The following is a 12,503-nucleotide window of genomic DNA, read 5'->3' as shown; positions in this document are numbered from 1 at the left end:
AATTAGCTGTCAGAGTAGTGTACTGTAGTAATGGTGTCACACTAGTGATGTAATGTTACGTGTGTATATAAGATGTATTATATCCTGGTAATTAGCTGTCAGAGTAGTGTACTGTAGTAATGGTGCTGCACTAGTGCTGTAATGTTACATGTGTATATAAGATGTATTATATCCTGGTAATTAGCTGTCAGAGTAGTGCACTGTAGTAATGGTGCTGCACTAGTGCTGTAATGTTACATGTGTATATAAGATGTATTATATCCTGGTAATTAGCTGTCAGAGTAGTGCACTGTAGTAATGGTGCCGCACTAGTGATGTAATGTTACATGTGTATATAAGGTGTATTATATCCTGGTAATTAGCTGTCAGAGTAGTGCACTGTAGTAATGGTGAAGCACTAGTGATGTAATGTTACATGTGTATATAAGATGTATTATATCCTGGTAATTAGCTGTCAGAGTAGTGTACTGTAGTAATGGTGCCGCACTAGTGATGTAATGTTACATGTGTATATAAGATGTATTATATCCTGGTAATTAGCTGTCAGAGTAGTGCACTGTAGTAATGGTGCCGCACTAGTGATGTAATGTTACATGTGTATATAAGATGTATGATATCCTGGTAATTAGCTGTCAGAGTAGTGCACTGTAGTAATGGTGCCGCACTAGTGATGTAATGTTACATGTGTATATAAGATGTATTATATCCTGGTAATTAGCTGTCAGAGTAGTGTACTGTAGTAATGGTGCCGCACTAGTGATGTAATGTTACATGTGTATATAAGATGTATGATATCCCTGGTAATTAGCTGTCAGAGTAGTGTACTGTAGTAATGGTGCCGCACTAGTGATGTAATGTTACATGTGTATATAAGATGTATTATATCCTGGTAATTAGCTGTCAGAGTAGTGCACTGTAGTAATGGTGCCGCACTAGTGATGTAATGTTACATGTGTATATAAGATGTATTATATCCTGGTAATTAGCTGTCAGAGTAGTGCACTGTAGTAATGGTGCCGCACTAGTGATGTAATGTTACATGTGTATATAAGATGTATTATATCCTGGTAATTAGCTGTCAGAGTAGTGTACTGTAGTAATGGTGCCGCACTAGTGATGTAAAGTTACATGTGTATATAAGATGTATTATATCCTGGTAATTAGCTGTCAGAGTAGTGCACTGTAGTAATGGTGCCGCACTAGTGATGTAATGTTACATGTGTATATAAGATGTATGATATCCCTGGTAATTAGCTGTCAGAGTAGTGCACTGTAGTAATGGTGCCGCACTAGTGATGTAATGTTACATGTGTATATAAGATGTATGATATCCTGGTAATTAGCTGTCAGAGTAGTGTACTGTAGTAATGATGCTGCACTAGTGCTGTAATGTTACATGTGTATATAAGATGTATGATATCCCTGGTAATTAGATGTCAGAGTAGTGTACTGTAGTAATGGTGCCGCACTAGTGCTGTAATGTTACATGTGTATAGAAGATGTATGATATCCCTGGTAATTAGCTGTCAGAGTAGTGTACTGTAGTAATGGTGCTGCACTAGTGATATAATGTAACATGTGTATATAAGATGTATGATATCCCTGGTAATTAGCTGTCAGAGTAGTGTACTGTAGTAAAGGTGTTGCACTAGTGATGTAATGTTACATGTGTATATAAGATGTATGATATTCTGGTAATTAGCTGTCAGAGTAGTGTACTGTAGTAATGGTGCCGCACTAGTGATATAATGTTACATGTGTATATAAGATGTATGATATCCTGGTAATTAGCTGTCAGAGTAGTGTACTGTAGTAATAATGCTGCACTAGTGCTGTAATGTTACATGCGTATATAAGATGTATGATATCCTGGTAATTAGCTGTCAGAGTAGTGTACTGTAGTAATAATGCTGCACTAGTGATGTAATGTTACATGTGTATATAAGATGTATGATATCCTGGTAATTAGCTGTCAGAGTAGTGTACTGTAGTAATGGTGCCGCACTAGTGATGTAATGTTACATGTGTATATAAGATGTATGATATCCTGGTAATTAGCTGTCAGAGTAGTGTACTGTAGTAATGGTGCTGCACTAGTGATGTAATGTTACATGTGTATATAAGATGTATGATATCCCTAGTAATTAGCTGTCAGAGTAGTGTACTGTAGTAATGGTGCTGCACTAGTGATGTAATGTTACATGTGTATATAAGACGTATGATATCCCTGGTAATTAGCTATCAGAGTAGTGCACTGTAGTAATGGTGGCACACTAGTGATGTAATGTTACATGTGTATATACGATGTATGATATCCCTGGTAATTAGCTGTCAGAGTAGTGTACTGTAGTAATGGTGTCACACTAGTGATGTAATGTTACGTGTGTATATAAGATGTATTATATCCTGGTAATTAGCTGTCAGAGTAGTGTACTGTAGTAATGGTGCTGCACTAGTGCTGTAATGTTACATGTGTATATAAGATGTATGATATCCTGGTAATTAGCTGTCAGAGTAGTGTACTGTAGTAATGGTGCCGCACTAGTGATGTAATGTTACATGTGTATATAAGATGTATGATATCCCTGGTAATTAGCTGTCAGAGTAGTGTACTGTAGTAATGGTGCTGCACTAGTGATGTAATGTTACATGTGTATATAAGATGTATGATATCCCTGGTAATTAGCTGTCATAGAGTAGTGTACTGTAGTAATGGTGTCACACTAGTGATGTAATGTTACGTGTGTATATAAGATGTATTATATCCTGGTAATTAGCTGTCAGAGTAGTGTACTGTAGTAATGGTGCTGCACTAGTGCTGTAATGTTACATGTGTATATAAGATGTATTATATCCTGGTAATTAGCTGTCAGAGTAGTGTACTGTAGTAATGGTGCCGCACTAGTGATGTAATGTTACATGTGTATATAAGATGTGTGATATCCCTGGTAATTAGCTGTCAGAGTAGTGTACTGTAGTAATGGTGCTGCACTAGTGATGTAATGTTACATGTGTATATAAGATGTATGATATCCTGGTAATTAGCTGTCAGAGTAGTGCACTGTAGTAATGGTGCCGCACTAGTGATGTAATGTTACATGTGTATATAAGATGTATGATATCCTGGTAATTAGCTGTCAGAGTAGTGTACTGTAGTAATGGTGCCGCACTAGTGATGTAATGTTACATGTGTATATAAGATGTATGATATCCCTGGTAATTAGCAGTCAGAGTAGTGTACTGTAGTAATGGTGCCGCACTAGTGATGTAATGTTACATGTGTATATAAGATGTATTATATCCTGGTAATTAGCTGTCAGAGTAGTGCACTGTAGTAATGGTGCCGCACTAGTGATGTAATGTTACATGTGTATATAAGATGTATTATATCCTGGTAATTAGCTGTCAGAGTAGTGTACTGTAGTAATGGTGCTGCACTAGAGATGTAATGTTACATGTGTATATAAGATGTATGATATCCCTGGTAATTAGCTGTCAGAGTAGTGTACTGTAGTAATAGTGCCGCACTAGTGATGTAATGTTACATGTGTATATAAGATGTATGATATCCTGGTAATTAGCTGTCAGAGTAGTGTACTGTAGTAATGGTGCCGCACTAGTGCTGTAATGTTACATGTGTATATAAGATGTGTGATATCCTGGTAATTAGCTGTCAGAGTAGTGTACTGTAGTAATGGTGCTGCACTAGTGATGTAATGTTACATGTGTATATAAGATGTATGATATCCCTGGTAATTAGCTGTCAGAGTAGTGTACTGTAGTAATGGTGCTGCACTAGTGATGTAATGTTACATGTGTATATAAGATGTATGATATCCTGGTAATTAGCTGTCAGAGTAGTGTACTGTAGTAATGGTGCCGCACTAGTGATGTAATGTTACATGTGTATATAAGATGTATTATATCCTGGTAATTAGCTGTCAGAGTAGTGCACTGTAGTAATGGTGCCGCACTAGTGATGTAATGTTACATGTGTATATAAGATGTATGATATCCTGGTAATTAGCTGTCAGAGTAGTGCACTGTAGTAATGGTGCCGCACTAGTGATGTAAAGTTACATGTGTATATAAGATGTATTATATCCTGGTAATTAGCTGTCAGAGTAGTGCACTGTAGTAATGGTGCCGCACTAGTGATGTAATGTTACATGTGAATTTAGGGGGTCATTCCGAGTTGATCGCTCGCTACCATTTTTCGCAGCGCAGCAAACAGGTTACTACTGCGCATGTGTATGCACCGCAATGCGCAGGCACGTCGTACAGCTACAAAGCAGATCCTTGCTGGGCGACGGATTTAACGAAGAATCCATTCGCACAGCCGATCGCAAGAAGATTGACAGGAAGAAGGCGTTTGTGGGTGTCAACTGACCGTTTTCTGGGAGTGTTTGGAAAAACGGAGGCATGTCCAAGCGTTAGCAGGGCGGGTGTCTGACGTCAATTCCGGGACCGGACAGGCTGAAGTGATCGCAAGGGCTGATTAAGTGCAGAGCTACTCAGAAACTGCAAAAAACTTTTTCGTCCCGCTCCGCTGCACATGCGTTCGCACACTTGCAAAGCGAAAATACACTCCCCCGTGGGCTGCGACTATACGTTTGCACGGCTGCTAAAAGTAGCTAGCGAGCGATCAACTCGGAATGACCCCTTAATGACAAAAATCCTTTCACAGCCGGCTGAAAATGTATTCTGCCACAATGTATTTTATAGCATAATGTTTCCTAATAATAATAGTTTTATTGTCCTAGTTTGTGCTTTGTTGCTGAACCTGCCAACCTTTTATCATTATAGATCCAATGTCGGTGAATTTGCTGAATACCAGCAATGTGACTTCCTCTACTGTGTCCCTGATGTGGAGTAGACCCGCTGAGTATAAGTCTACATACACCTACAGAATCCAGACAAACGTCATATCACCAGCTGCAATGATATATAATACAATAGTGACAAATGAATCAGCTACAATAGTGAATCTAACAGCAGGAGTAACGTATACATTCATGGTATATACAAGAGCTGGTGATAATGTCACTGAGTCTGTACCTGTGTCACTAACTACCTGCACAGGTGAGTACAGCAGACAGGAACATGTATACATATCAGTGAGACCTGTATATAATATAATGATATAGACCTACTCTGTAAAATAGTGCTATATTTATATATACAGTCGTAGACAAATCTGTTGGTCCCTTCCATGAAATAGAAGAACCCATATTTTTCACTGAAATAACTAGAAAGTGACAGAAGGATTCGGCATCCTGCACGACTTATGTAGACTTAGCATTTGATTTTTGACTCAATAGAATATTCTAACTAATAAAAAAATGAAAGTGGTATGGACAAAAGTGATGGGACCCGTGACCTAATATATTGTTACACAACCATTAGAGACAATCTCCATTGTGTTTAAAACGTAATATATTCGACAATAAATCCACTACACCCACCAGGCAATACTCAGAACAATTAAAAATGTAAATGAACAAAACACCATATACAGTATATGGTCTAGTATTACATCTGTCAGGTCACAGGGCACACCGCTGATACTTCCACCACTTTAAATGGTAAGTCACCTTCTCCCATCTTGGTGACTGCGGATACGCTGAAAATCAGCTTCAGGAGCAGATAGAGATGCTACCACCTCATCACCAGGCCACGCCCTAACCTGTTTCATCTAGGACTTCATCAGAGGGCTCTGAATCTGTATAGAAAGTGCTATGAAGCAGCAGCTGTGGCTTTTTTCCATGCCAAGTTCTGTTGTGCTTCATATACAGACTCAGTCACACACAACTGACAACTGATGCTGGGACAGTATGACAGTATGAGGCGCAGTGTAATGGCCGTGAGGGAAGCAGTGGTCTACCTGCTCTGGCCTGGCGAGATATTGGAATAAAATAGAGAACATTACACACGTGATGTCATTAGAACCCTCTCCCTCACTGCAAAATGCTGCCAATCACGGGTCTATCAGGCGGAGGCGAAGACAAAATTACATCATTTTATTGGAATTGCAGCATATTGGTGGGGCCTAGCAACGTGGTGTCTGCTTTCTTGGCCAGTGTGAATAGAAAAAGTCTATCGGGGGGGTTTCCGGGTACTCAGAAACCCCCCCTTCCTGCGCCACTAAGGTGCATACACATATGTGTCCAGGTCTGCCTTGGTCACATTTACATGTACATGCCCACACTGTAACCAGGTTACACTTTCCTGTCCCCATCCCGTTCTGCCTTCCTAAGCATACTGTAGGTGACTGTAAGTGTAAGATGCTATAAAATCCTATCAGTAGAGAAATATATATATTCTAAGCAAACAAAAATCATACATCCAGTTCTTTATTTACTGTGATCTGAATGCTGAAGGGGAAATTACATGCTCTAGAACTAAGTTACTTATATACAGGTTGAGTATCCCTTATCCAAAATGCTTGGGACCAGCAGTATTTTGGATATCGGATATTTCCGTATTTTAGAATAATTGCATACCATAATGAGATATCATGGTGATGGGACGCTAGTTTAAGCACAGAATGCATTTATGTTTCATATACACCTTATACACACAGTCTGAAAGTAATTTTAGCCAATATTTTTAATAACTTTGTGCATTAAACAAAGTGTGTGTACATTCACACAATTCATTTATGTTTCATATACACCTTATATACACAGCCTGAAGGTCATTTAATACAATATTTTTAATAACTTTGTGTATTAAACAAAGTTTGTGTACATTGAGCCACAGAAAACAAAGGTTTCACTATCTCACTCTCACTCAAAAAAGTCCGTATTTCGGAATATTCCGTATTTCGGAATATTTGGATATGGGATACTCAACCTGTATATGTAAAATGCTGGTATCTGAGAGGTGTTACATATATACATACTAAACACAATGCTGCGGAATGTCTGTGACAATATCTAATATGTGTGTTACATTTCCCTTCAGTTCCCGGACTGGCTGCCAACATCACACTCAGCAATTACATGTCGGTTAATGTTCTCGGAATCTCATGGATAAAACCATCAGGAAACGTGGACTATTATCAAGTCACTCTGACAGGAGACATAAATGTCACAGCACAGACTAATGCTACACAATGGAATATGACAGGGCTATCACCAGGCAGGGTATATACAGTCACTGTACAGACACTTAGTGGTAACTGCAGCCAGACATCCGCTGGAGTGACAGAGGCCACGTGTGAGTATGATCGGGGTCACGTGACTTATCATGTGATCATACATAGACTCTGCACTTCTTATCCTGTTACTCTCCCTCTAACATGTGTATTCTCATTTACTGTTTATTGTCTCAGTTTTGCATTACTTGTACACAGACTGTATATGTCATCTATTAATTGTATTTCTATGTTATTACACAGATCCAACCCCACCAGGGAACGTAACCTTTACCACAGTTGGAGTAAACTTCATCACACTGTCTTGGGGAGAGCCGGCCAATATGACAGGTGTAATAAAGACATATAATATAACTTATGGGAATTCTTCATACACTTGGACTGCAGCAAGTAACACATCAAATATCACCCTTCAGAGCCTGATATCTGGGACTAATTACACCGTTACTGTGGTAACAGTCGGAGCCCGGGGGTATCAGAGTTTACCTGTTAGCGCATCTGTGTATACTAGTAAGTATTTCTCATATCTTTTAGCTGCAATAGGTCAGTTTCATGTTACATGTTTATATAAGATGTACGATATCCCTGGTAATTAGCTGTCACAGTAGTGTATTGTAGTAATGGTGTTGCACTAGTGATGTAATGTTACATGTGTATATAAGATGTATGATATCCTGGTAATTAGCTGTCAGAGTAGTGTACTGTAGTAATGGTGCCGCACTAGTGCTGTAATGTTACATGTGTATATAAGATGTGTGATATCCCTGGTAATTAGCTGTCAGAGTAGTGTACTGTAGTAATAATGCTGCACTAGTGATGTAATGTTACATGTGTATATAAGATGTATGATATCCTGGTAATTAGTTGTCAGAGTAGTGTACTGTAGTAATGGTTCCACACTAGTGATGTAATGTTACATGTGTATATAAGATGTATGATATCCCTGGTAATTAGCTGTCAGAGTAGTGCACTGTAGTAATGGTGCTGCACTAGTGATGTAATGTTACATGTGTATATAAGATGTATGATATCCCTGGTAATTAGCTGTCAGAGTAGTGTACTGTAGTAATGGTGTTGCACTAGTGATGTAATGTTACATGTGTATATAAGATGTACGATATCCCTGGTAATTAGCTGTCAGAGTAGTGTACTGTAGTAATGGTGCCGCACTAGTGATGTAATGTTACATGTGTATATAAGATGTATGATATCCTGGTAATTAGCTGTCAGAGTAGTGTACTGTAGTAATGGTGTTGCACTAGTGATGTAATGTTACATGTTTATATAAGATGTATGATATCCTGGTAATTAGCTGTCAGAGTAGTGTACTGTAGTAATGGTGTTGCACTAGTGATGTAATGTTACATGTGTATATAAGATGTATGATATCCTGGTAATTAGCTGTCAGAGTAGTGCACTGTAGTAATGGTGTTGCACTAGTGCTGTAATGTTACATGTGTATATAAGATGTGTCATATCCCTGGTAATTAGCTGTCAGAGTAGTGTACTGTAGTAATGGTGTTGCACTAGTGCTGTAATGTTACATGTGTATATAAGATGTGTGATATCCCTGGTAATTAGCTGTCAGAGTAGTGTACTGTAGTAATTTTGCTGCACTAGTGATGTAATGTTACATGTGTATATAAGATGTACGATATCCCTGGTAATTAGCTGTCAGAGTAGTGTACTGTAGTAATGGTGCCGCACTAGTGATGTAATGTTACATGTGTATATAAGATGTATGATATCCTGGTAATTAGCTGTCAGAGTAGTGTACTGTAGTAATGGTGCCGCACTAGTGCTGTAATGTTACATGTGTATATACGATGTATGATATCACTGGTAATTTGCTGTCAGAGCAGTGTACTGTAGTAATGGTGCCGCACTAGTGATGTAATGTTACATGTGTATATAAGATGTGTGATATCCTGGTAATTAGCTGTCAGAGTAGTGTACTGTAGTAATGGTGCCGCACTAGTGATGTAATGTTACATGTGTATATAAGATGTATTATATCCTGGTAATTAGCTGTCAGAGTAGTGTACTGTAGTAATGGTGCTGCACTAGTGATGTAATGTTACATGTGTATATAAGATGTGTGATATCCTGGTAATTAGCTGTCAGAGTAGTGTACTGTAGTAATGGTGTTGCACTAGTGATGTAATGTTACATGTGTATATAAGATGTATGATATCCTGGTAATTAGCTGTCAGAGTAGTGTACTGTAGTAATGGTGCTGCACTAGTGATGTAATGTTACATGTGTATATAAGATGTATGATATCCTGGTAATTAGCTGTCAGAGTAGTGTACTGTAGTAATGGTGCTGCACTAGTGATGTAATGTTACATGTGTATATAAGATGTATGATATCCCTGGTAATTAGCTGTCAGAGCAGTGTACTGTAGTAATGGTGCTGCACTAGTGATGTAATGTTACATGTGTATATAAGATGTGTGATATCCCTGGTAATTAGCTGTCAGAGTAGTGTACTATAGTAATGGTGCTGCACTAGTGAGGTAATGTTACATGTGTATATAAGATGTATGATATCCTGGTAATTAGCTGTCAGAGTAGTGTACTGTAGTAATGGTGCCGCACTAGTGATGTAATGTTACATGTGTATATAAGATGTATGATATCCTGGTAATTAGCTGTCAGAGTAGTGTACTGTAGTAATGGTGTTGCACTAGTGATGTAATGTTACATGTTTATATAAGATGTATGATATCCTGGTAATTAGCTGTCAGAGTAGTGTACTGTAGTAATGGTGTTGCAGTAGTGATGTAATGTTACATGTGTATATAAGATGTATGATATCCTGGTAATTAGCTGTCAGAGTAGTGCACTGTAGTAATGGTGTTGCACTAGTGCTGTAATGTTACATGTGTATATAAGATGTGTGATATCCCTGGTAATTAGCTGTCAGAGTAGTGTACTGTAGTAATGGTGTTGCACTAGTGATGTAATGTTACATGTGTATATAAGATGTATGATATCCTGGTAATTAGCTGTCAGAGTAGTGTACTGTAGTAATGGTGTTGCACTAGTGATGTAATGTTACATGTGTATATAAGATGTATGATATCCTGGTAATTAGCTGTCAGAGTAGTGTACTGTAGTAATGGTGTTGCACTAGTGATGTAATGTTACATGTGTATATAAGATGTATGATATCCTGGTAATTAGCTGTCAGAGTAGTGTACTGTAGTAATGGTGTTGCACTAGTGATGTAATGTTACATGTGTATATAAGATGTATGATATCCTGGTAATTAGCTGTCAGAGTAGTGTACTGTAGTAATGGTGCCGCACTAGTGCTGTAATGTTACATGTGTATATAAGATGTGTGATATCCCTGGTAATTAGCTGTCAGAGTAGTGTACTGTAGTAATGGTGCCGCACTAGTGATGTAATGTTACATGTGTATATAAGATGTATGATATCCTGGTAATTAGCTGTCAGAGTAGTGTACTGTAGTAATGGTGCCGCACTAGTGCTGTAATGTTACATGTGTATATAAGATGTGTGATATCCCTGGTAATTAGCTGTCAGAGCAGTGTGCTGTAGTAATGGTGCCGCACTAGTCATGTAAAGTTACATGTGTATATAAGATGTATTATATCCTGGTAATTAGCTGTCAGAGTAGTGTACTGTAATAATGGTGTTGCACTAGTGATGTAATGTTACATGTGTATATAAGATGTGTGCTATCCCTGGTAATTAGCTGTCAGAGTAGTGTACTGTAGTAATGGTGCTGCACTAGTGATGTACTGTTACATGTGTATATAAGATGTATGATATCCTGGTAATTAGCTGTCAGAGTAGTGTACTGTAGTAATGGTTCCACACTAGTGATGTAATGTTACATGTGTATATAAGATGTATGATATCCCTGGTAATTAGCTGTCAGAGTAGTGCACTGTAGTAATGGTGCTGCACTAGTGATGTAATGTTACATGTGTATATAAGATGTATGATATCCCTGGTAATTAGCTGTCAGAGTAGTGTACTGTAGTAATGGTGCTGCACTAGTGATGTAATGTTACATGTGTATATAAGATGTATGATATCCCTGGTAATTAGCTGTCAGAGTAGTGTACTGTAGTAATGGTGTTGCACTAGTGATGTAATGTTACATGTGTATATAAGATGTATGATATCCTGGTAATTAGCTGTCAGAGTAGTGTACTGTAGTAATGGTGCCGCACTAGTGATGTAATGTTACATGTGTATATAAGATGTATGATATCCTGGTAATTAGCTGTCAGAGTAGTGTACTGTAGTAATGGTGCCGCACTAGTGATGTAATGTTACATGTGTATATAAGATGTATGATATCCTGGTAATTAGCTGTCAGAGTAGTGTACTGTAGTAATGGTGCCGCACTAGTGATGTAATGTTACATGTGTATATAAGATGTATGATATCCCTGGTAATTAGCTGTCAGAGTAGTGTACTGTAGTAATGGTGCTGCACTAGTGATGTAATGTTACATGTGTATATAAGATGTATTATATCCTGGTAATTAGCTGTCAGAGTAGTGCACTGTAGTAATGGTGCCGCACTAGTGATGTAATGTTACATGTGTATATAAGATGTATGATATCCCTGGTAATTAGCTGTCAGAGTAGTGTACTGTAGTAATGGTGCTGCACTAGTGATGTAATGTTACATGTGTATATAAGATGTATTATATCCTGGTAATTAGCTGTCAGAGTAGTGCACTGTAGTAATGGTGCCGCACTAGTGATGTAATGTTACATGTGAATTTAGGGGGTCATTCCGAGTTGATCGCTCGCTACCGTTTTTCACAGCGCAGCAAACAGGTTTCTACTGCGCATGTGTATGCACCGCAATTCGCAGGCGCGTCGTACAGGTACAAAGCAGATCCTTGCTGGGCGACGGATTTAACGAAGAATCCATTCGCACAGCCGATCGCAAGAAGATTGACAGGAAGAAGGCGTTTGTGGGTGTCAACTGACCGTTTTCTGGGAGTGTTTGGAAAAACTGAGGCATGTCCAATCGTTTGCAGGGCGGGTGTCTGACGTCAATTCCGGGACCGGACAGGTTGAAGTGATCGCAAGGGCTGAGTAAGTGCAGAGCTACTCAGAAACTGCAAAAAACTTTTTCGTCCCGCTCCGCTGCACATGCGTTCGCACACTTGCAAAGCGAAAATACACTCCCCCGTGGGCTGCGACTATACGTTTGCACGGCTGCTAAAAGTAGCTAGCGAGCGATCAACTCGGAATGACCCCTTAATGACAAAAATCCTTTCACAGCCGGCTGAAAATGTATTCTGCCACAATGTATTTTATAGCATAATGTTTCCTAATAATAATAGTT

At 38.6% G+C, this 12,503-nt stretch overlaps 1 protein-coding gene across 1 annotated transcript in view; it reads left to right on the top strand.

Moving 5' to 3' along the window:
• The window catches only part of LOC134968623 (mucin-19-like), a 517,580-nt gene that overhangs the window by 380,864 nt on the left and 124,213 nt on the right, over window positions 1–12,503 (top strand). Inside the window, exons 52-54 of the mRNA XM_063944156.1 lie at window positions 4,807–5,082; window positions 6,967–7,221; window positions 7,403–7,669. Of these exons, the coding sequence (XP_063800226.1) occupies window positions 4,807–5,082; window positions 6,967–7,221; window positions 7,403–7,669 (798 nt within the window). The remainder of the gene's footprint in view (window positions 1–4,806; window positions 5,083–6,966; window positions 7,222–7,402; window positions 7,670–12,503) is intronic.

The sequence above is a fragment of the Pseudophryne corroboree genome, chromosome 11 (genome assembly GCF_028390025.1).
Source record: "Pseudophryne corroboree isolate aPseCor3 chromosome 11, aPseCor3.hap2, whole genome shotgun sequence".
Taxonomy (NCBI): Eukaryota; Metazoa; Chordata; class Amphibia; order Anura; family Myobatrachidae; genus Pseudophryne; species Pseudophryne corroboree.
The sequence above is the reverse complement of the archived record's forward strand: the minus strand, read 5'-3'. Positions and strand labels throughout refer to the sequence as shown.